Raw genomic sequence first — 25,858 nt, 5'->3', positions numbered from 1 at the left:
GGAAGGTTTTAATCGCCTGCCTGAAGGTGAGCAGATCTTCAAGAGCTCGAATGTGTACAGGGAGCGAATTCCATAAGCCTGCCGCTAGTACCCTAAAGGAGCGGCCACCCATTCTGCTCAGCTTGAAGCGTGGACAGATGGCCAGATGAAGCCCCTCCGATCTCAAGGATCTCGAAGGCATATAGGGCGTAAGAAGAGGAGCAAGTGCCGGCGGGGAAGAAGATTTCAGAATTTTGAAGGCCAGGCACAGCGCCTTGAACTTAATTCGCTGTCTAACCGGGAGCCAGTGCAAGGCCGTGATGGTACCAGACACTGAACAGCAATGAGCTACCGTAGTCCAGCCGAGAAAGTATTGAGGCCTGGACTACAAGCTGTCTGGTAGGGGGATCAAAGTACTTTAGGACCGGCCTAGTACCACGCAAAATTCCGTAGCACGTGGCAGCCACCTTCTTGGTGTGATCTCTGAAGGTCAGCGCAGAGTCTACCCATACTCCTAGATTTCTCACTCCAGCAGCTGGAATAGGAGTGACACCAAGCTCCGATGGCCACCACTGATTTCCCCATAACTCCGCGTGCTTCCCTAGAACCAACACCTCCGTTTTGGTGGCATTCAACTGAAGGCAGTTGGTGCGAAGCCAGCCGGCTACTGCCAAGAGACCCGCACGGAATCTGGGGGCCTCCACCTCAGGGTCTTCACTGAGTGTCACCGCTAGCTGTGTGTCGTCAGCGTATGAGGCCATCGTGAGACCCCACTGTTTGACGACACCAGCCAACGGTTTCACATAGAGGTTGAACATTGTCGGGCTCAACGAAGATCCCTGTGGTACCCCGAGCTCCAAAGGATAGGTGGCAGATTGACCAGGTGGTATAGCCACTTTAAAGGAGCGGTCTGCCAGAAAAGACCGAAACCACTGGAGAGCGACATCCGTCACTCCCGCCTCCTGTAAGCGTTGGATAAGTATATGGTGGGACACAGTATCGAAGGCAGCGCTTAGATCTAATAGTATAAGCGCTGCAGTATGACCTGAGTCAAGTACCTGGCGAAGATGTTCCGTGATGTAAAGTAATGCCGTCTCGGTACTGTGTCCTGACCGGAAGCCGTTCTGACTGGAATCCAGAATCTGGTTGCGAACCAGATGCTCGGACAGAACAGAGTTGACATGGGCTTCTATTACTTTGGCAATCCAAGGCAACAGGGAGATAGGTCGATAGTTTTCTGGCAATCGGGGGAGAGAGTTGGCTTTTTTTAATATCGGAGTGACCACTGCCTGTTTCCATGCCACGGGTACCGTTCCATAAGACAGTGACATATTGATGAGATTCAATATGGGGTCACGGCACAGCGGGGAAAGTGTGTTAATGAAGGCTGGCTTTAACGGGTCCGCAGGAGAGCCTGACTTGACCTTAAGGCTGAACCTGTCAAAGGCCTCAATAGACAGTTCAGGTAAAATGGCCAAAGGCTCAAGATCTGTCGTGACAGGGGTAGAAGCCAGTCGATCCTGGTGGAGTGTGTCGAACCCATGATAGATTTTTTCCACTTTCTCCACAAAAAAGGAGGCCAATTTATCACAGTGCGAATCTGTGCAAATCACCTCTGATGAGGATCTATTTTTCATAAGGTCCTTCAGTACCTTGAAATTCAGTTTTGAAGGATTGGGGCTGGTAGCAAATTCATGAGCGTAGAATGCAGCTCTTGCTCTGCAGATAGCTCTATGATAGAGCTTCAACTCAGTGAAATACCGAGTTTTCAGCGCAGGGTCATAGGAACGTCTCCATTCCCTTTCTGTTTTTCGGCAGGATTTCTTCAATTCTGCGAGAGACTCATTATACCAGGGGCTAGGTGTTTTTGTCCGGCCTTTCGACCACCGCAGAGGTATAAGAGAATCCAAGGCATCTGTGATCCAAGCGCAGAACTGTTGATATCCTTGGTCCACATTAGTGAAGGTACTCTGAGGTTTTCGCTCTAATATACCGTAGAACTCTTCCAACGTAAGCTTATGCCAAGGCCTTTTAAGGATAGGCCTGTCTGTGGGTATAAAAGGCTTATCATGGACCGGACAGAAAGCTTCTACTAACAAGTGATCAGTCCACCCCATCAACCTCGGTTCTGACAGCCTTAACCCATGTAGTAGTACTCAGTCATCATAGCGGAGGCAGGGATAAGCTTTTTGAAACCGTACAGATCGAAGGATAATTGGTGGTAAAAAAATAGCATTTGGAAACACACTATAGTTCGGGAGAAATGGGGCAGTAAAAGTTATGGAATAAGAAATATTATTAAAAACAAGAAGACTTACTGGGGCCAGCAGAGGAGCCCTCAGCGGTGTCCTCCTCGTGGTGTTCCTGTCCCGCCGACTGCCCAGTCCCTGCCCGTCTGCCCCTGGGTGCTGATGAACAGGAAAGATATAAGAAAGACAAACATTGATGGATGGTGTCAACTTAAGCAAATACAATTTTTTTCAACAACGGTCAAAAAACACTTATGTAAACAATTGCAATAACTACATTGACCGATCTCATCTGGTCAACATGTAATATCGGGGGATTCGCAGTTCGACTACTTAAGTTACTATTTATCAACAGTAATCCATTCTTCCATTCTGATTCCAGAAAACTAAGTTACAAGTAAGCCTAAGTATTAGTACAACCTACCACCCAACCTAGCCCACCTATTCCAGGCATGCCAATTGTACATTAAGTATGCATTTCGACTGTATTCCTCAATGTGTATGATCCAATCATGGAGGACACATTAACATGACTACATTTTTTGTATATACACAATTTTGGTTTGATTGATGCTCATCTGCTACTGCTAAGTAACTGCAAAGCCTACCTCCACTCATTGAACAAACTAGAAAGGTTCTAAAGACTGGCGTACTAGCAGCACGTCACGTAACTGAGTGAGGGGGCATCACGCATACCACTAACCAATTAGAAGCTCATACAAAGTACCTAAACCTATGTATCAATCCGCCCCTATCTATTAGTGACAGGACAAAGTAAGGAGTGGACATGAGTCACTGTAGCATTACGTAACTTAATTTCTCTAAAATAAACTCGTAAAGAATCACGCTAAGCAAGCGCAAAGCTGCAAACAAGTAAGATTAGTAGTAGCGCAGAAGAGCACCTGTGTCATAATCACAGAAGACTTTTAAACGTTATTAACCTGGAATGTATTGCAAGCAGCAACATTCTATCTGGTTGGAAGGAAAAAAAGATATTCGCAATATATAACATAGAGCAGAAGAACAGACACAAAGTTGTAATAATTAAATAGGTACTCACCAAGCCCCGGGACCTCCACTCCTAGCAGGTCCAGCAGGTCCTGCTCACGGTCCAGGATGTCGGACCACCGGTGCGTCAGCTGTGCCTGGGTGCGCCGGACCCCAGAGATGCGAGACACTGCCCGGCGCACCTTCCCCCACCGCTGCCGACGCTCCCGGAGGCCGTACCCGGACCCAGGCCTGCCACCTGCTGCCAGGGTTGAGGGGAGGTGGCGCTGCACAAAGAAAATTAGTGCAGCCAACTCCGCCTCCCCAAATAAGGCCCGTGCATGCACCCCTTGTGGGCGCCGCCTTCCGCAAGGAAGGCGGTCGCGGCTCTGGCTGCGCCGGCGAACAGCCCTGCCCTTGGACATGGTTCTGGGGACGGGGCGGGAAAGAAAAGGTAAAATAAATAAAGGAGTAAAGGAAATAAATAGCAGGCAATACAAAGAGAAAAAGTAGCTAAAAAACAAAAAAAAAGGTACACAAAAACCAAAAATATAGAGGCAGGAAAATAGTTAGAGAAATAATAAGTAATAAAGATCCGAAAAAAGTGGCTATAAACAAAGGATTGAAAAGATTTAGGGAGGATTGAAAATCAGGCCCCAGAACCATGCAATAGAGTGGAAAACAAGATGGCCGCGCCCGTTGCGACCACGTGCGCAAGTTCGCGCGATATTTTCTCCCTGAGCAAGCAAAAAGCAACGCGATCAAGTAAAAGCGATCGCGAACAGGAAATATCGACCGCGAACATGCATAGCGCGACCCGGAACAGGAAGTAAACAACGCCAGAGGGCGGGACAAGTGAAAACAAGATGGCCGCGCCCGTGAGCGACCGCATGGGTAAGTTGGCGACCCGCGAACACGCAAAAAATACCGCGAACAGGCGGCAAAAAACTTCCGCATCTTCGCGATATTTCCGGCGTGTTTGCGGAGATTTTCTGCATTCTCGCGATAATTTGCGGAGGTTAATTCCGCAAATTCCGCCCACCCCTAGACCAAAGGCCTTTGACCTCCAGATCCCTCAGATGAGCACCCCACCCTAGAGCGGAGGCATCCGTGATCACTGTGGCCACCGGCGAAGGAGGCTGAAAGGGCTTCCCTTGAGACAGGTTGCCCTGCACACTCCACCAAGACAGCTCCGCTGCAGCTTCTCTGGAGATTCTGATGCTCTCCCCAAGATCTCCGTTGTGCTGATACCACTGCCTGCGGAGGCACCACTGGAGTGCCCTCATGTACCAGCGTGCATGGTTGACCAACAGAATGCAGGAAGCGAACAGACCGAGCAGGCGAAGAACCTTCAGGACTGGAAAAACCGCTCCATCGTGAAACAAAGAAATCATTTTCTGTATGTCGAGAATCCTCTGCGGAGGTGGGTATGCTCGGCACACAGAAGTGTCCAGTATTGACCCTATGAACAGGCTGCGCTGAGAAGGCACCAGGTGAGATTTGGGTACATTTATTGAAAAACCCAATTTGAACAACGGATGAGTTGTCGCTTGCAAGTGGCGCAAAACCAACTCTGGAGACTCTGCTTTCAACATGCAGTCGTCCAGGTAGGGGAAAACAGGACCCCTGACCTTCTGAGATGAGCCGCTACCACCGCCATCACCTTTGTAAAGACTCGAGGCGCGGAAGTAAGACCGAACGGAAGAACCGCAAACAGGTAATGCTGTGATCCCACTGTGAACCAGAGATACTTCCGATGCGACTTCAAGATGGGAAGATGAAAATACGCATTCCTGCAGATCGATGGACACCATCCAGTCTTCCTGTTGCAGCGCAAGAAGAACCTGAGCCAAGGTCAACATCTTGAACTTTTCCTGTTTGAGGTAAAGGTTCAAAATCCTGAGGTCCAAGATTGGTCTCAAGCAACCATCTTTTTGGGGGATCAGGAAATATCGGGAGTAACAACCCTGACCCCTTTCCTGCTCTGGAACCACCTCTATCCCATCTTTTTGGAGTAAAGTGAGAACCTCCTGCTGCAAAAGCAACAAGTGGTCTTCTGAACAACCACCTTGGCGAGGAGGGTAAGGAGGAGGAAATTCCCAAAATGGGAGGGTGTACCCATTCTCTACAAGATTCAAGACCCAACGATCTGATGTGATCAGTCTCCAATCTTGTAGAATGTGGGACACCGACCTCCAACTGGACCAACATGTTCTAAGATAGGGAATCTAGAACTGCTTTCCTGATGCACCAACGGTGGCAGGAGGGGAGGTAGAGGAAGAGGAAGAGGAAGAGGTTTGTTGACGATTTGCACCCCTGAGGCCTCTCTTATTCTTCCCTCTGTATGATTTGTAAAAGGGATTTTGCTGTTGATGACTCTGCTGAAATTGTTGGCAGCCACGAAAGGAAGCAGATCTTCCAAAGCCCCGATATTTTTTGTATCCATAACCTCTAGACTGTACCTGGAGGCCTAAAGATCTTGCGGTGGCTCTACTATCTTTGAAACGTTGCAAGGCTGAGTCCACCTTAGAACCAAAGAGCCTTGACCCATCAAAGGGCAAATCCAACAAGGTCGCCTGTACATCAGCCGAAAACCCTGAAAACTTGAGCCATGCCTGTCTCCTTGTAGCCACAGAAGACCACATAACATGAGCCACAGAATCAGCAGTGTCCATGCCTGACTGAATCACTTGACGTGCTGCGGCCTGTGAATCCAAAAGGACTTCCAAGAAGTTGGCATGATCCTCCTCAGGAAACTTAGGAGCTAGTTGAACAACAGAGTCCATCAATGCATATATATATATCGTCCAAGAAGGCAAGTCACATTAGTTGACTTTAGAGCCATACTCGCAGATGAAAACACTTTCTTTGCAGCTTGCTCTGTCTTTTTGAGTCCCTGTTACCCAAAATGGTAGGAAAAGCACCAGAAGACTGTTTTGAGCAAGAAGCTTGGACAACTAGACTCTCCGGTGTCGGATGTGATGACAAAAAAGCCGGATCACCAGGGGCAGGCTTGTATCTTCTCGAAATAGAACGAGATACAGCCGGAGCAGACAAAGACTTCTGCCACACCTCCAGAATTGGATCTGTTAATGCCCCTGTGAATGAAAGTAGGAGCTCAGAGGTAGATGAAGAAGTATTCAAAACTTCCATCACTCTGTTAGACTTAACCTCAGCAGAGGGAAGTTTAAGCCCAATAAATCAGCTGCCTTCTTTATGACAACATGATAAGGTGCAAGGTCCTGCCCAACACAACCACTTGCAGATGGTAAGTCATACTCAGGAGAAGTATCTAGGCCACTAGCTTCCTGAAGGCCTTCAAACTCATCCACAGAGTCCACAATTTCTCCTTCCTCCTGTTCTTGCAAATATTCCTCCTCCTCAAGCAATCTCTGAGCTTCTCTCCTGGAGCGTTGCTTAGGCAACGGTGTCGGCGGAGCCACACACGGCACCGGAGAAGTCACCAGCGACGTCGGAGGAGCCTCGACATCGAACCTCGACGTCGATCGAATACGAGGTTGAACAAACTCACTGAAGGAGTCCAGGGAGCCGGGGTAGACGATCTCGGCGCCAGGAAATGCCAAGCAGGAGTCGATGGCATAAAGGGTATGAAAGGTGCCTGGGGATAGAACTGAGGCACACCCAGGTTGAAAGCCAGAGGACCCACGGGGTCAGAAGGTGCACCGGATGGAGTCAAGGCTCTTGCAAATAAACCAAACGTTGCATTGAGAAAATGCGATTAGTCAGCCCCAGGAGCAGGAAAAGGAGGATATGAATCTGTACCTTCCTGTAGGGGAGTCACCTGAGGTCTCACTGGAGCCTGCGGCCGCACAGGCGAAGCCAACGGCCTGGAGAGGACCCTCCCGGCGCTGGTGACGTCGCTGGAGCAGGTGATTCTTCATGAAGCGAAGAAGCCTCTGAAATCTGCGATGCCGCAGTCGGAGATGGTACTGGCGTCGCCCGAGGGGAAGGAGTAGGAGAGATAAAATCCCTACTGCGAGGTCGCTCAGCTGGAGTCGGAGATATCGATCTTGAGACTCTGGCCTTCGAAGAACGATGTCGAGAGGTATGTCTCCTCTTGTATTTTTTGTGCTTCTTTGACCTCGAAGTGTGAGAAGACGAAGACTTCTCTTTTCCTTCTTGGCTTTCGCCATAAACAATTTGGCTCCACATTCTTTGATATCTTTAGGATTCATTTTCCTGCAGCTCCTGCATTCCTCGACGTCGTGGTCTGAGGATAAACACCACAGGCAGTCATCATGCGGATCTGTGATAGACATGTGTCCGCCTCACTCTCTGCAGGGTTTGAATCCAGTTTTCCTAGAAGTAGCCATTCTGACAAACTACGAGATACAAAGTATTCCACGATGAAAATGGAGAGCCCTGAAAAAAATCGTTGCGCGTCGACGGCGTGGAAAAAAGGGAACTGATGTCAGCACGCCGACGAGGTCCTTTTGTGGCTCCGATGACATCATACGGTACCGCGAGCGGAGCCGGTCTATTGTGACGTCCTCGTTGACGTGGGAGAGCTAGGAAATAATTTTCCTGCGGAATACTGGCGCAGGGGGTATTCAAAAGGTGAGGAATCCACAGGCAGAAGTATCCATCAGAAAGCCCTGTGCTGACTCACCCTGTCTCCTGGAGTCTCCCCAGCCCCTGTCACTCACAAACCAGACATGCAATACACAACATAACAGAGGCAGGCTGGATGGTTAGGTAAGAAAATGCCTACTTTCTAAAAGTGGTATTTTTAAACACAGAATGTTAAAACAACTTCCCTAAAATGTATATTTTATCATTCTGAGTTCAGGCATACTAAATTTGTTTTCTACCATGTTCCCTGGGTCAGTTAGGGTTACGAGATGTTATAAAACTGCCCATTCTGGCCTATGGGGACAGGTAGCCTTGCAATAGTGAAAAACGAAAATGGCTGTAATTCACTATCAGGACATGCCACACACATCAGGGGATGTCCTACCTCTTACATACAATGCACCCTGCCCTGGGGCCTACTTTAGGAGTGTCTGATATGTAGAAAAGGGAATGTTTAGGGACTGGTAAGTGGGTGCACTTACCAAGTAGACATGGCAGTACTAGACTGCATACAGGCTCTGCAACGACAGGCCTAAGACACACTTTACAGGCTGCTTCTGTGGGTGGCACATCCCGTGCTGCAAGCCCACCAGCAGCATTTTATTTACAGGCCCTGGGCACACATGGTGCACTGCACTAGGGTCTGACAAGTAAACCAAATAAGCCAATCATGGACTCACTCACTACAACAATTTAACATAGGGAGCACTTGCACTGTGGCACTTAATAGCAGTGGCACAGTGCCCAAAGCATCTAAACCAGCAAAACATCAAAAACAAAGGAGGCAATCAGTGAAAAATGGAAGGGAGACTCACGCCAATGGTACCAGGTCTTACAGTAAGACTGCAAGGCAGTGGCATCTGGACAACTTTACAATTATCAGTAGCAGTAGCGCTGGATCCCTCACCAATCGGTACCTGGGTGGATGCATAAGAGGAAGTGCCTGCTGATATTAAGGGATAGTTCAGGTTATGGTATGGATCCCGGGTGATCCCTTCCAATGATTTTATCCCATCTACAAGGGGGAGAATTGCAGATGTAACTAGAATTTCGCCCTGATCCAAGACAATTTCTCATGTTAGCCTAGAACCATCCCCTGTTACTTCAGGATTTAGGGTCCACACTAGAGTGTTCACAGCTCTCCAGGCACTCTGGATGCTAGTGGAGGAACAAATGAGAAGTCCCAACATATTGGATGAACCAGTAACGACTCCTACTTTGAACTTCCTCCTCTTCCTCACAGAAAGCTCACAAGGATTAGAGGATTACAGTGATTGGAGTGAGTCTAAAGCAACAGATGATAACTCTTTACCCAGAGTTGTTGGAGAGGCATTACTTAAGGCCTTTGGGGGGCAGTTCTGTTGGAGCAAGCTGCAGAGGTAACCTCGGGGATAACCTCAGGGGCATCAGACAACTGCTCCAGGCAATGTGTGACAAAACTAGGCCTCTCTCCCATGTCAAGGGATAAATGCCTCTCAGAAAACTCGATCTCTTTATTGACTACACTGACTGCCCGTACCAAAAAGGAGTCTAGTGTGGTACTGGGAGGAGGGTTGCTCACAATGCTGCCTTTTGCTGATGCTAATTTACACTTGCCCATGGCCCCGGTTGAAGCAGGAACATCCAAAGAACTTGCAAGGATCCCCAAAGCGACTCTGTCAGCTCAGTAGAGAAAAAGCTGACTGACAGCTGTAATAGAACAAGGAAGAGGGATTTTGATCCCTCCTAGAGATGGCAGGTCAGGGCCACTCATGGAGAGAACAAACCAGGTTGTACGGGATTAGGTCAGGGCATTGATCCAGGCAATCAGGTCAAACAGTGGATGCAGGGTGCAGATCCAATGAAACTTGGTGGAGACAAATGAAAACAAGCAGCAAAGCGCCACAACACAGCATGGGAATGGAGTTAACCACTTACCTCCTCCCCCTCGCACTGATCCTGTTCCAGCCACCATCTCCACCCGCATGGACCACCCAAGGGAGGACTTGAATCCCCATATGAAAACTTCTTATTCAGCAGCCACCCCCTAACATCAGGAGGGGCTGCCACAGGCAAAGGTAAAAGTAGAACTGGCGGGAGGTAGCCTTTACCCTAGAATTCCAGAGAGCACAGACTACATCAACAGCGTTGTGGCACCATCACAACAGCCGCCCGCAGCTTTTTGACTCCCTACTGCACACCCAGAATGTGCCTGCGTTTTGCAAGCAAACCAGGTGCAGCGGCGCTAGCATGGGTTGACGCGGCAGCAGCTAACTTGGTTTTCACTGCGGGGAAGATTCAAAAACCTCGGTGACCTGGGTCTGCTCTGCCCGTCTCTACCAAATTATTGCCTGTTTTCGGTCGGTGGTCCGTGGTCATGCCGGTTTTTGTGAATGCCGAAGTTTGGGGGGCATGGCAACTCCGCTAGCCCAGCACCAGCTCTGCAACCCCACCAGTATCCAGGGTCCTCAGGGCCCTCAGCACTCTGACCTGGTCTGTTACCATGAATGGAGAAAGTTTACTACTTTCCGTATTCACAAACTCCAAGTGTAAACATATTACAAAAGTGCAAGTTACATTTCGCCACAAGGGTTGCCAACATTTCAGGAAAAAAATACCGACCCTCTGTTCACATTGTAAGATTCTCAAAGACCCCAACCTGATTCTTAGTTAGAACTTTATATGAAATTGTCTATATTTTTAGCATGCATTTTTTGTCTTTGTTTACTTTAATTATCAGTCAGGAGTCAGTAGGACGCATATTAAAGTGTTTTCATCTAGCATTTACATTATAAAGTATGGACTGATTTGGCAAACAAATGGCAACAGTAGGTGATATTTTCCATTTTTGCACCACCAGGGCAATTAAAATACTGGCCGTGCCAGTGTTAAACCAGCAAGCAGCCCTAGTCTTCACTCCTGAGTACTGCAATTTGACTTTAAATATTCTGAATAGGATGGCTTCATCAAGAAGGAACATTGTTGGTTCCAGACATTACTTTGCATTTTCATCTAGCCCTTACTCAGCTGCCCCCGACGCTTACTTGATAAATTGCACACTTTAATTTTAATGTCCTGCCATATCAGGAAGCAATGCTCTAAAATGTCAAAGAGAGGTGTATCTGCCACTTTAAAAGGAAAAGGAATTGATGTTAGCATAATTGTAGATTGCTTTTCCCTCACAGTTGTCCATGAGGTTTCTACTCTGTATTATTTGTTGTAATGTCCACTTTGCATTTTTTTTGTGTTCTGGTGCAGCACTCACAGTGCTAGTTCTACAGCGTGGTAAGTATTTAGCAGGGGTATATGACATTATTGGTGTATGAGTAAAGATTCTGATTACTGGCTTACTCATTTGTTCGCAGAGTTTCCTGCTTTTCCTAGGTTTACATTCTGGTGTAGATTTTACCTGTGATATTTTCTCTGGAGTGCTAATTGGTGATGAAAATGAATGTGCTGTGTTGGGACAGAAAAGTCCACCAGGTGGTGCCTGAGTGCCCCAACTGTAATGATGTCTGGATCACTGATGCTGATTTTTATTGTCATGGGCGGACACGGATCTTGCGTGTGTGCCATGACATAGGCCTGTCTCACAGATTGGAGTATTTTTGGACTGGGAGGGGTATACAAAGCGCTATCCTTATAGTGGTGATAAGCTACTGCCGTTGCCAGTAGTTAAGCTGCACAAGCCCAGTGGTGGCTGCATACATTGTAGTGATCAGTAGGAGTGAACAGGTCCTTTTACCTGTGTCACTGGAGTGAGGCCTACAAGCTCATTTATTTAATGGCCTGCTGCTGTGTGTTTAACTCACCCTTGGCATACATTGTTTTCCTGTGTAGTGCCCTGCAGTTTATGTGTGTTATACATGTGCTGGGTGTATGTGCGGCTGTGCATGGTAAAATACACAGAAGATTCTGTGTTCTATATTAGGAGACTTAGGGCTAACTGAAGAAACATGACGTGGGTGGAACACACTGGAGTAAGGGAGAGCCAGGATCTTCAGTGTACTTCAAAGGGTGCTCTTTAATTCTGATGAGGTCACTGGGAAGGGGCCTGGGCCTAAGTCAGGAAGCACATGGGGATAAGAGAATCATAAAGAGTAGCGCTGAGGCCCTGGGGTAACTTTTTGATACACATATCACTATAGCTGACATCCAGGTGTGAACTTCTACTCACTCCCATGGCCTATGTTGTGGGGCCATGAAATTTAGAGTCACTCCTTCTATGACAGACCACCTTCTGGACAAAGACAGGACAGAGGAGAGGGTACTTCAAAATGAAGCAGACTCCCAACATAAACTTCAAAGACTTAGGCTCTAAATGATATTTGGTGTCTGGAATTATGAAGGGGAGCTTGACGCTCTCAAAATGGTCAGACTGTGTGAGGAGGAGAAGCTCTGCAAGGCTTCTGCCTGTTACCAGGACTGGGGGTCAAGGTCTGCCAGTCTCCCAGCTGAGTTACTGGACATCACCCATGGACTTCATGATCACCTGCTCCTGAGCTGTGAACGTTGCTGCACCGATCAGGTAATATCCCGTGTGCGGAGAGAAGTCGGTGACTCCGTCTGCAAGGTGGGGCCACTATGAAGATTGTTGCTGTACCGATCAGGCCGTAGCCCATACACAGAGTGCGCACAGGGGGACAACCAGCAAAAGGCAACGAGTGTAGCCTGTTCGAGAGGAGGCAGCCACCATGGTGACCCATGCAGGTCTAAGCCCCGACTGAGAGCCAGCACCAGGAGTGTTGAATTCCCCACCCCCACCAGGAAACATATCAGCATCAGAGGAGCATTGAGAACCCCCTAGCTCCTACCTCGGCAGGACTGTGTGTGAGGAACTTGAGGACACCTGACCACTGCCCCTCCAAGGCCACGTGTGAAGATCTCACAGGAGACAGCTGTTGCAGCTTCAGCACTCACGAAAGGGGCACACTGTGAGATTACGGTCAAGCAGGTAATGATGGTGCAGGTTTAACTGATTTACAGGCCAGATTGCTGTGGGTGAACTTGCCTGCCATTTAGCGCCTTAACGCTGAAACATTTTTTACTTGAATAAGAGTTGGAGTGGGAATCCTGATACACTAAGTACTAACGGGGTTTAACCTGAATGTTGCTTATTGTAAACTGGAAACAACCAGTGAGAGGGGAGTGAGACTCATGAACCTGTCTGTTAAAACACTAGAGCCGTGACCTCAACGGACTGTTTGTATTGCTTGCGAGTGCCATCTTGTACTTTGTTTTGGTCTATAAATACTCCTTTTTTCATAAAAACAAATAGTTGACTGGACAATCATGTATTACTGCTCCTGAGAGTATTTTGAGTTGTGAGCCTGTGTTCAACCTCTTGTGTCTACCTCTCTCCCAAGAAGACTTGGACTGCTCGACCCTGTAGTGATAGAGGCACTCTTGTGATTTGACACCCTATGATGACCTTCGACTACCATCATTTTAACTAACTTTAGTGTGTTATTTTACCCTAGCCTTAATGTAAGACGGTCCTGCATATGCCTGCTTCTCTTCTTTCTTTTCATCTTGCTGTCTGTCAGTGGGAGCTGTCACGGAGTAGAACAGTCTTGCCAAGAATAGAAGGTGTGGGATGTGCATTTGAAGGCGTGAGAGAGAGGTGTGGAATGTACTTTTTGGTCTTGAAGTGCAGTGTTGTGGGTGGTGGTGCACACATGTGCTCGGTGTTGTACATTGAGAGATAAAGTATGTGATGCTATAAGTAGTTGTGTAGAAATGTGTGTTGTGTTGTACAGTTATGAGAATTATACGTGCTTACTATTGACTTTGACATGGCCTCATGTCATCTTGTTTTCTGACTTTGCCTTGCTTCAAGTTTTTCTGAGGGCACAACAATGCTTGCAAGTTGTTTGAATTATGAAGGTCTTACTATTGGCTTTGACATGGCCTCATGTCATCCTTTTTACTGACTCCATTTTCTGAACTGACGCCATTTTCTGTGCTCGCACGTAGCTGCAAAGTGGGGAGGGCATGTTTCTGCTCCTCACTTGTTTTTCACTCTTCACTGACCAGAGTGAACTGGATATTATATGTGGGATGTACAACTCTGCCTCGAAGTCAAAATACGGGAGGTTGGCCAGCCTCCGTCTTGGCCTTAACGCTGACTGGTACAGCCAGCTCGGTCTTTTCTAATGAGGAGGGGGCAAGGTTTCCAAGAAGCTTCGCCTCACGTTTAGTAATGGTATTTAAGCTGGGAACCTTCGAGGGCCAGGTGGAAGTTCACCACAGAATTAACGTATTGCTGTGGAAGTGACAGAACTTGAGTCCTGATTGAACTCCTTCCTGGGCTGTTGAAGGTCTTCCCTAGCTTGAGTTGGCAAGGATGATGCAAATTCAATCGGTGAGGTGTTCCTAACCATTTTGTATATATTTTCCACTCTTTGCTACTTGTATGTACTGCTTTATATTTCAATTATTCATTTTAGTCACTTGACATTTGGGATTCTGCATTTACTGATATATTTGGCCTACCGTTCATTAAGAAACTTGTGTGTGTTATTTTAAATGCACCTGAATTTGTTTTCTTTCCCCGCCTAAAGGGAGTGCTGCGTCCTTTCCTCGTCTTTAGGGAGTGCTGCTCAAAGTGTATTATTTAAAGGTGCAGTGGTATATTTGCCTCCAAAGTGAGAGTGCAGGGTTTGGGTTTGTCTTTTTAGAGAGAAGCACATTCATTACATCTCAGCTTCACTTTCACAGGATTCGAAAAAGATTAAAAGGGGAAAATGCTCTCTAAGATGCCAACTGAGTTATTTCAAAGGGAGCTGGTCTCTCTTAAAGAGGGAAAACAATTTGGTATTTCAGACAGAAACAGTGGTGACATTTTGAATGCATTGTTTAGCATGTATCAAAAATGTGAACATTTAGAAAAAGAATGTAATGAGCTGAGACGGGAGCTGGCTGAGGTTAAAAAAGAGTTAAACATGTGCCAAGCTCCGAAGCCGTTTGTTTTGACCAGCTATGATGAGTCATATGTGAAAAATATGAACTTGGAGAACGTACCAGTTAATCTGCAGGCATCACAGACGGTCCTAATTAATTCTTTTGAGGATGTTTCTCAGCCAGAAAGGAATGTGTAGGGAGGTAGACAGACCAGTCTGTTAGCGATCGCTAGGTGCAAGTATAATGCAGGCATGGCAGGGAATGATGAATTTCGCTCTACATGGAAAAACGCTATCTTGAAAAAAGATGTTTTAAAAGCATGGTCAATTAGGAAAAGTGAGTGTGGTATTTTTAGTTACTGTGAAGAACAGGGAAAGAAGATGATACGTTTAAATTCAGATGCTGGACAAATACAAAGGTTTCGGTGCTTTTGCACATTGAAAGATACTGGACAGAGGACAATTAGACAAAATGTTATTTGCCAATGGGACAAAGCAGACATGATTAAGTGGTATATACAGACAGAAACAGTAGTTTTGCATGAACAGTTTGCGCAGGTCCCAAAAGAAAGTCCAGGGGTGGAGTTTGAGACACAGGATTCCCCAGTGAAGTGGCAGATTGTACTGCAAAGCGCAGCTACTGTGCATGACAGAACATTTAATTTCCTTACAGATGAAAAGGCTAAAATCTTGGAGACAGAGGTGGTGACACATGATTGCATGACTAAATACGAGCACCTAGGAGATAAGGACCATACAAACAGGTGGGCAGAAAATGAAGGGATCCATATCCCCCTAGATTTACTCAGAACTGTGATTCTTTTGTGTCAGAATGCACAAGCCAGACCAGTCCCACAGAAGGTGTGGGGAGAGTTGAAGAAAGGAAAATTACCAGAGCAGACAGAGCAGCTGGATTGCCTTGGGTTTCTGCCAATTGAAAAAGGGAGCATGTATCCAGCAGTGAGTGGAGAAATAGTCAGGAAGGAGACTGCCCCTGCCCTTCTTACTGTACAGGGAAAAAGAGAGTTTCACTCCAATACCAAGAATTCAGAGGCTAAAGCTTATGTAGAATTCTGAGACAATTCCCCAAAGCAAGCAGTGAACAGTGCAGGCAGGAATGATAATATTGTGCCTTTAGACTTAAAACAGGGACAAGACAACGTGTGTTTTAAAAAAAATGTTTTTTGCAAGAAGTATGATGCTTGTTTCTTTTCCAGGTCATCATACTGTGACGTGTTGGTGTGCCTGATGTCGGTATATGTGTGCCCCCTATGGGTGGGACTCCCCCAAGCTTGGAGTGATCACCGGACAGTGCAAGCTGACATCCTGTGGCTGAATGGATCAGACGGACCTTCTTTGCCAAGACCGATGAACTGATTTAGTGGAGATGAAGTTAAATGCAAGAAGGCTGTGTGTCTTTCACACAGAGGGACTGTTTGTTTAAAAAAAAGGAGAACAACAGAAATGTTTTTTGAGTCTAAGATAAAAAAGAAACTGTTGATGTTGCTTTTATTTTTTAGCACTTAATATATAGGTTTGGCTGCATCATCAGTAGAAGTTCCAGTATTAGCCATTTGAAACATTAGAAGCATTGCCGAGTTCAAAAGCTTGATGCATTTATTTTGTGTATTCATCAAACATTTATTCTTGCTGAGTATCCAGTTATGCATGAGCTATTTCTACATGCTTTGAATTGATTATTACATGCTTTTATGCTTTCACAGTATTATACTTGTGCTTTCAGTTCAGCACATGAGTTACTGCTTCAACATGTATTTAGGAAATGTAGTTCTTTACTCACAGTTGTGTTTTTCAGTTATGAAATGCAGTCTTTCAATCATAGTTGTGTTTTTCAGTTAAGACATGTTTTGAAGTGATTTTCACATGCTTTTATGATTTTACTGTTTTACTGTGTTTTTAAAAACATAGTTGTGCTTTAAATTGGGTTTTTCAATCATGGCTGTGTTTTTAGTTAAGATGTTCAGTTTTTGATATATGTGAATGATGATAGTCAAAGGTCATGGGGTGGAATGTAGTGATAGAGGCACTCTTGTGATTTGGCACCCTGTGATGACCTTCGACTACCATCATTTTAACTGACTTTAGTGTGTTATTTTACCCTGCCTTAATGTAAGACGGTACTGCATATGCCTGCTTCTCTTCTTTCTTGTAATCTTGCTGTCTTTCAGTGGGAGCTGTCCTGGAGTAGAACAGTCTTGCCAAGAATAGAAGGTGCGGGATGTGCATTTGAAGGCGTGAGAGGGAGAGAGAGGTGTGGAATGTGCTTTTTGGTCTCGAAGTACAGTGTTGTGGGTGGTGGTGCACACATGTGCTCGGTGTTGTACATTGAGAGATAAAGTATGTGATGCTATAAGCAGTTGTGCAGAAATGTGTATTGTGTTATACAGTTATGAGCATTATAAGTGCTTACTATTGGCTCTGACATGGCCTCATGTCATCTTGTTTTCTGACTTTGCCTTGCTTCTGCGTGCACAGCAGTGCTTGCAAGTTGTTATGAGAAATATAAGTGCTTACTATTGGCTTTGACATGGCCTCATGTCATCTTGTTTTCTGACTTTGCCTTGCTTCAAGATTTTCTGTGTGAACAACAGTGCTTTCAAGTTGTTTGAATTATGAAGGTCTTATTATTGGCTTTGACATGGCCTCATGTCATCCTTTTTACTGACTCAGTTTTCTGAACTGACGCCATTTTCTGTGCTCGCACGTAGCTGCATAATGGGGAGGGCATATTTCTGCTCCTCGCTTGTTTATCGCTCTTCACTGACCAAAGTGAACTGGATATTATCTGTGGTATGTACAACTCTGCCTCGGAGTCAAAATACAGGAGCTTGGCCATCCTCCGTCTTGGACTTGACGCAGACAGGTACAGCCAGCTCTGTCTTTTCTAATGAGAAGGGGGCAAGGTTTTCTAGAAGCTTTGCCTCACGTTTAGTAATGGTATTTAAGCTGGGAACCTTCGAGGGCCAAATGGAAGTTCACCACAGAATAGACGAATTGCTGAGGAGGTGACGGAACTTGAGTCCTGATTGAAATCCTTCCTGGGCTGTTGAAGGGCTTCCCCAGCTTGAGTTGGCAAGGATGATGCAAATTCAATCGGTGAGGTGTTCCTAACCATTTTGTATATATTTTCTACTCTTTGCTACTTGTATATACTGCATTTTATTTCAATTGTTCATTTAGGTCACTTGACATTTGGGAATCTGCATTTACTGATATATTTAGCCTACCGTTCATTAATAAACTTGTGTGTGTTATTTTAAATGCACCTGAATTTGTTTTCTTTCCTCGCCTAAAGGGAGTGCTGCATCCTTTCCTCGTCTTTAGGGAGTGCTGCTCAAAGTGTGTGTTACTATAAATGCACCTGAATTTGCTTTCTTGCCTCACCTAAAGGGAGTGCTGTGTCCTTTCCTCATCTTTAGAGAGTGCTGCTCAAAGTGTATTATTTCAAAGTGCAGTGGTATATGTTCCTCCAAAGTGGGAGTGCAGGGTTTTGGTGTGTCCTTTTAGTGAAAAGCACATTCACTACAGACCCGCAGTACCACAGACAGTCAAGAGCTGAAGGGGTTCTTGGCCAAGTTGCTCAGGCCCCACAGTAGGTTTGGCCCTGGGACATCAGGAATAAAAGGCCTCCACCCCTATGGTTGGGCCCTGTAGCTCCTGCTTTCCCGTGGACCCTGTGAACAGGGGGTTCAGACTTGCTCTTTATTCAAAAGATAGTTTTAAAACTGTTTTCTCATGACTTAACTGGGTGGTTACTGGTGATCCTTTTGAGGTCAAACCTCACAAAAAGTAGTGCAAGGGTCTCAAAAAGAATCGATTGAAGAGTCTTTTCAGCGTCTTGATTTAAAAGGTTGGCCTCCATGCGCTTGAGCACAGGGGACCAGCCGGAGACCTGCAATGATGCTGGAGCCTAGACAGACTCAGGTTGGCTTCTTCCTCTATTACTTAATACAGACTCGACCTTGCTGTCAGAGCACTGACTACAAGCGTGTCCCCTCCCGGAAGATGGAAGGAGAGTCAGACGTGTACTGCGGGTCCGTACAGTACTTGAACAGATGAAACTCCACAGTAGAGAGATAATGACAATTGGGACTAATAAAAGTAACTAAGAGCTCAAATTCGACAGAGGAGTAACACTGAATCTGTGCCCGGCATCTGCCCAAAACAGAGCTCGAACAATGTTCATAGGAGAGAGTGAAAGTAGGAGGGAAGGGGGTAACCCTAGCCCTAAGTACAGTTAAACAATGCCAGTGAAGTATCTGGATCTATTACCTGTAGTGTTGAGTTTTCTGTATGTATTAAAGTACTTATTTTTAATAGAGGCAAGCACTGGGTTGGACAATCCATTATTGCGCTGCTGGGTGATTGTTGAGTTCTGAGCTTCAAGCACCCCACATTACCTCCCTGAAAAAAGCCTGCAATGGCTCTTCATCACTGCCAGTGAAAGTGCTGAAAGAGTTTTACTTGGTCCAGTTTGCAGATCCACAATAGGATGGACATTAGATGCAAGCTAACTCAGCTGTCCTGGCTTAGGCCCTGTAGCTCTTGCTTGCCCCGGTCCCCAAAATGAGGTCTGAAAATGAGACAAGCAACACTAGCGGCTAAAATAATGAATATTGGTTGGCCTTGATCACATACTTAGCAACATCTTAGAAATTAGATAACAGTGTTAAAAGTCTATTTCTAATATCACTGCACTCATATTCCTGCACTATGACAAGTGCACTGAGATAACCGGACCAGGCACAACTGTGCTGAGACAACTGGGTTTGAGATAACTATACTGGGATACATACATGAGAGTAAAGACAAAGATATATGCCCAGACAAACCCTGAGCTTGTTGGTGCCTGATAAGATATATGAGTGTTGATACCATAATTTAGCATAAATAAAGAAGTTTATATAGCAGAGCTCATACACCAGAATGTTTTTATTCCAGATACTTGTTTCAAAACCCCGTAATGAAAGTTCTTCTCAGATTATGGTTTTAAAGGACTTGCCATAAAAATTATGAATTGAAATACCTGTTATAACCACCCAGTTTGGGGCCAGGTTGAGCTTGCGTTGTTTCAGAATGCCGTGCTTGGCCAGCTGGTAAGGGGCAGAGGGCTGCACAGCAGCGGCAGACGGGTCACAAACAACACCTCTCTCGTTTACAACCACAATTAATGTTCGATCCTCTCCTCCATTGTCCAAAAATACATATCTGCCAGGGCTTTGAAAAGCGTGTGCAAACCTGAAAAAAAGGCAAACACGTTGGAGAACTGATAAGAGGCAATACTACAGACAAAAGACCAAACCAAAGGACAAGGAAAACAGAGTAGTAAACATAAGCAGAGATAGCAGACAACAGAGTAAGTGAGAAAGAGCAGGAGAGTGAACCTGAGGAGACAGGAGACAGAAGCGTCAATCATGGTAGAGAGGACCCAAAGGGAAAAATGAGAAGAGTCAAGAGAATAACCCAGAAAAAGGAAGATACAGGAGGCTAAGGTTCAGCAGAGTGCAAGAAGTGAGGATATAATAGAGGACAAGAAAAGGTCATGATCAGAATTTACAACTGTAATTTAACAAACGTTTATCCATATCTTTCTTCACCTCAGTTCCAGCTATGTGCATGAATTAACTCAGGCAGGAAGATACCACAGGCTCTCTGTTAAAAATAATATCAACTGCTACTTTAGTCTGTATTATCATAAACACCTTTCTAAACTATGGATTCCTCCCCTTGTGTTCAAATTTGAATGGCATCAGTCTGACTCTTAAGAAAGTCCACTTTGACTCACTAGACCTTTCTCATTTCAGATCTTTTTTCAAAACTTTCTGTCCTGAAGGTGCCAATGTAAAAATTGTCTTTCTTTCCAATTTTGGCTTAGCTCATAAATCCTCTGTGAGCCTTGGGAAATGGGAATGCGTGTCTTTTGATTAAGATAAACCTGTTCTGTGGGTTACACTGTAGTGCCCTCCCCGGTCCCGGAGTATGCAAATAAATATGCCACACACAGAGCTCTATAACAGAAGTCTCTATTATTCAGCATACAATCACACACTGTACTCTCATTACATCATAACCATTAATAACCATACCTTAACACCTTCCAGCAAGCTACATAATTCTTCTGTTGAGTCTGCCCAGAACCACAAGCATCCTAGCACACCTAGGGCCATATGTAGGTAATTTCTATTCACAGATTCCTAAATACCGAATTTTACCAATTCGGTATTTAAGAATCAGTAAATAGAATGTAGGTAAACAATCGGTAAATTTTACCGATTTGGTAATATTCGTTATTACCGATTCGGTATTTACCGAATCGGTAGTAAGGAATACCTTCCCATTCATTCCTATGGGGCTGGAGGCCTATAGGTATGAATGGGAAGCCATTCACTATTACCGATTCGGTAAATACCAAATCGGTAATAGGGGGAGCATATTCAAGGGTGGCAGGGTGTCACATTGACACCCTGATGCTCCCCTTAATCGTGCATGTGTGCACATGTGGCGCACATACATGCCCTAAGTGCATGCATGTCTGCCACATGGCACTTTTAACAAAGTACAAAATTGCTTTTGGAAAGGTATTCGGTATTTACCACCAACTTGTAGTTGGTGGTAAATAACGAATCCTTAAACCAAAAATGCACTCACTTGAGTGCTCGATACATAGGATTCAAGGATTCGGTAATTTACCGATTCCTTAAAATAACGAATTGGTAAATTACCGAATCCTTAAATCCAGCCTCCTACATCGCAAAGGGCTAAATACCGGTCGGTAACAGGAAATTTACTGATTTTCGGCCATTACCGACCGGTATTAGCCCACCTACATATGGCCCCTAGACTTATAACACTACATCTTCCCCTTTGTTACATAAAAAGTATAAACAAGTCACATCATAGTTCTTCAATAAGTCATCGAGGTGTTCGCACTAGTTGGCCATATTGAGTGGTATGAGGTTGTTGAGATGCACTCTTTGTATCAATGGCACAGGTTCCGATGCTTGATCTGGACAATTAGATGGGGTTGCCTCATTCCTGATTTGAGGAGCTGACGAATGTCGAGGTAGGTGCTTAAAGTGTGACGAGTCTCGTGTGATGGACTTTCCGGGACGATGCGCCATCACAATATGTCTTTTGCATGTCACAACCCTTAGAGGATTAACAGCAAACGGAGTATCTGTTTTCCACTTTCGTTTTTGCTTGACCAGGACCAAGTCATCTTCATCAAAGACTGTTTCTGGAGCTTGTTGACGCCGATCATCATATCTTTTCGACTTGCACTTTTGAGAAGTTTCTATGACATGTACCTTATCAGCATTCATAGATCGGTCAGCTGTCCACTGTGGCAGTGTGGTTCCAATAGCTCTCACAAATAGCAACGTGGCAAGTCTCTCACCAGTTGTGGAGTGAAAAGTTGAACGATAAGCAAAGAGGGTTTGACACAGGGCCTGGTTCAACTCGATTCCCTCCATTGATGCTCATTGAACTACCCTTTTGAGGGTACCCGTGAATTGTTCCACAACACCATTGGCTTGGGGCCACTGATGTGTACTCTTTTGATGCTTGACATTGAGTCGGACTAGAAACTCCTTGAATTCTTTGCTTTTGAATGGCAGATCATTGTCAGATTGGAGAATGGCGGGGATGCCCCACACTGCAAAGATGTCATCTAGCCGCTGAATGACCTTGTCATGGGTTAGTGATGATAACTCCTCTACTAATGGAAAGAGTGAATTCTCATCAATGACTATCATGAGATGATGTCCATTTCCTAAGGGGCCAAAGAAAACAATCGCAACTCCTTCCCAGGCATGTGCCGGAAGGTCACACATTGCCAATGGATGTTGCGTCAATTTAGGGGAAAGGCAGTTGCAAAGATGGCACTCTTTTAGTTTCCTCTCAAATCGTTTATCTAGGTGCGGGAACCAAACTTGGTCTCTTAGGGCTCTGTTGGTGGCTACAATGCCAGATTAGTCGAAAAAGTTGTCATTATCGCTGCAGGTCTCTTCTAGCTTGAGTTGATGGTATCCTTTATTCAGGTCAAGACAGGAGAATACTTTGGCTCCGTTCAGCTGCATGATCATGTCTGCTATGTGTTGACCAGGATGTCTTTCTCAATTGCTTTGTTGGCCTGGCGCATATCAACACAGATCCGCACCTCCATTATCCTTTTTTTGGCACCACCACATCGGCGAGATGCAGGGCATAGGACCGGTAGAATGCTTAATGATGTCATGCTTCAACAGCGTTTCCAATTCTTTCTCAACGGCTTCTTGCAAGTGAAAAGTGACTCTGGTGTGACACTGGGCAACAGGGTGAATGTCCATGTTAATATGAAGTTGCACTTTCATTTTCTTAAGCCTTCTTAGACCACGAAACAACAACAAGAACTGACTCACATTTTCAAATTGAGTATGAAGGTTATAGTTGAGGGATATCAGTCCAAAGTCAGTAGGAGTGGTAAAATTGAGTAGACATACACTGGATGACGTTACCCAAAGAACGTGAATTGCCTCTTGCACTGACGATGTCTTATGTTGCATGGTTGCTATGAACGACCCTTGACTCTGCAATGGTTTGGCGCCAGCCCACTTGTCTACCTTTTTGTCGGATTTGTTGAGGCGTGGCACAGGAGGCAGGCTGTTAAACCTTTCGACAGGCATGATGTTAATTGACTCACCGCTGTCTTTGATAAAGGTTTTGGGGCAACCGTTGACCTTTACTGTAATCTTAGGGCAGGGTCCAAATAAATGCTGTTGTTTCATTTATTGGCTTGTCTTTGTCTTTTGTTCTTCTCTGCAAGCAGCCAAACCTACATGTGCATGTCATTCTTTGGTCAATACCATCATCGCACAACTATCTTCTTTATTGGTGCTTGGTAATGACGTTGGCTGAGCCTTTGTAGGATGAACTTGATGACAATCAACTTTAAATGGTTTCTACTTATCGTAACTGATGTTACTTTTTGGCCTTGTGGGCGTGGTAAGAATGCTACTGGAACCTTCTGGCGTTTATTTTCTCTTCTCACTGTGACACAGTTGGTTTCTCTTCTGCTTTGCAAACTGTTATGAAGTGGTTTTCTGTACTGCAACCTGTGCACATCTGTCCTATGGCTAGACATTTACCTTCATGAGGAAAAGTCGAAAATCCACATCGGAAACACACCTTTTTCTTCTTTGGACATATCAACTTGTGTACATCTACCTCGTACTTGTGCCTGCTTTTCATGACCAATGCTGATTCAGTATTTTCACTGTTCCAGCATCATATCAGCAGCTTGTCAATCAGCTCTTTCATCAGCCCTTGCAGCCATTAGTACTTTCTCCAAACTGAGAGTCTCTCTCAGCACGCGTCTTCTGAATGAGTCTGAAAGACAGCCATCAAAGACTCTGAGGCATATGGCTTCTTCATCATTAAGATTAGTGTTTGATAAGCATGTCAAGTCTCTCAACAAACTCATCCATTGTTTCATCAGCTTGCTCTCTTGCTTGACTGAAAATATACCTTTCATAGTTGACATTCGACATTGGATTGAACTTGGTACCCAATGCTTCTTTGATCTGACGGTATGATATTGCATTAGTCTGCGAGATTTTCTTCAGCGCTTCTCTTACTTTTTGTCTCCGGCAAGATTCTTTAAGTAGTTATTGATTTTCTTATCATCTGCCTCTCCTAGGCCATCTATGAAGTCATCAAATGTCTTGATCCATGCAATCTATCTGGTGGCAATACTCTGCCTCCTAGCGGTGTCGAATGGCAGTGGTGGTTTCAGGAACACGGCTACATTGTACTTCGTACTCCCTTAGGCACCCATTGAAGACATTCACTATTTCGATGGATTTTGTTGCGTCCACAGAAGCCTGTTAATTCTGTACGCACAACGCCGTGCTTGCGCTCGAGTCATCTCATCCGATTATGAGGTCTTGTGGCACTACCCTCGTTCTTGCCAATAAGTATGTTTATGCATTCATATCTGATTATCGCTGCCTCTAGCATTTGCTTTGCATGGATGATGGGTTTATGTTATGGCGCAGCTCAGTATCCATTCTTACAGCCTTACCAGCGGGTTCTGGCGGGCTTTTCTATTGTGCTCCTTCGCAAGGCCTTAACCTTCTTCGAGGGCCATGTCTTTGCTGGAGCAGGTCTTCACCTCCATGTACACAAACTTACGTTGTTGAAAAGGATATTCTTGTTTTTCCCAGTTCTAAACCCCAGCAGAATGAAGATATTTCTCCTCATGACTATTGACTTTTCATCCTGAATATTCACTTGGTAATTAATTTCTGTCCATAGCTACACTTCTAAGCTGGCATTCAACTAGTTCAAACTTGCATACTGAGGGGGTGGCAATGTGGAATGACATGTGGGGTGGTAGTAATTCCCAGAGATCTATTAGGGGCACTGCTGTCTTGGGACATTTCCTCCTAAGAGCTGAGAGTTTGGAATGTAACTATACAGAATACTGGCTGTAAAATCTTTTTTGAGCAATGGGAGATATTGAAAGAGGGTTATGAGGGAAAGGGTTAACATGGTGTTAAGTAATTGTTTTTCCCGAAAAATGACAATTTCTATACTGATTTTCACATTGTTTTCCCACTGAAAATTCTAATAGAAAGATATAAACCATAAACTACCATGTGGACAAAATCCCAGAAACTTCAATTTCTAAATGTAACTTACTTAGGAAAGTAAAGCACATCATTCCACACAAGAATCTGCACCAGAATCCAGTCCTTGGGGGTCACATATTACTGTACTTGATAAAATTTAGGAAGGGCTGCTGAATTATTTTTGAGTACAGTTAAACTGATTCTCCACTTTGCAGATGTCTTGTAACATAAACAATTACTCCTCACCACTCCTGAAGACTCCATTGGCTTCTCCTGAAGCACATATTATGTTCAAGGCCTTCTGCCTAATCATCTAGGCTAGTCACTTAGGTCCAATACCCTACTTCAAAAACGTGCTCACAGTTACTGGTTCTTCCTGATCCACATGCTTTAAGAATCCAACATATCTTTGAGTAAAGAAATCCATACCCTCAAAATAAGGCTTCTCCATCTCCACCCCCAGAATGTGGGTAAATCCTTCCTATAAATTATGTTTATTATGTCAGTTTGTTCCCTTTTTTTTTTTAAAGTTTGCAAC

The 25,858-nt window shown here is 45.1% G+C and overlaps 1 protein-coding gene across 1 annotated transcript in view; it reads right to left on the bottom strand.

Annotated features, from left to right (window-relative positions):
• The window catches only part of LOC146856812 (uncharacterized), a 1,211,343-nt gene that overhangs the window by 476,076 nt on the left and 709,409 nt on the right, over positions 1-25,858 (bottom strand). Inside the window, exon 20 of the mRNA XM_085646995.1 lies at positions 19,737-19,948. Coding sequence (XP_085503121.1) covers positions 19,737-19,948 — 212 coding nt within the window. The remainder of the gene's footprint in view (positions 1-19,736; positions 19,949-25,858) is intronic.

Source organism: Triturus cristatus, chromosome 3_2 (genome assembly GCF_964204655.1).
Source record: "Triturus cristatus chromosome 3_2, aTriCri1.1, whole genome shotgun sequence".
NCBI lineage: Eukaryota > Metazoa > Chordata > Amphibia > Caudata > Salamandridae > Triturus > Triturus cristatus.
This window is presented reverse-complemented; position numbering and strand designations above follow the sequence as displayed.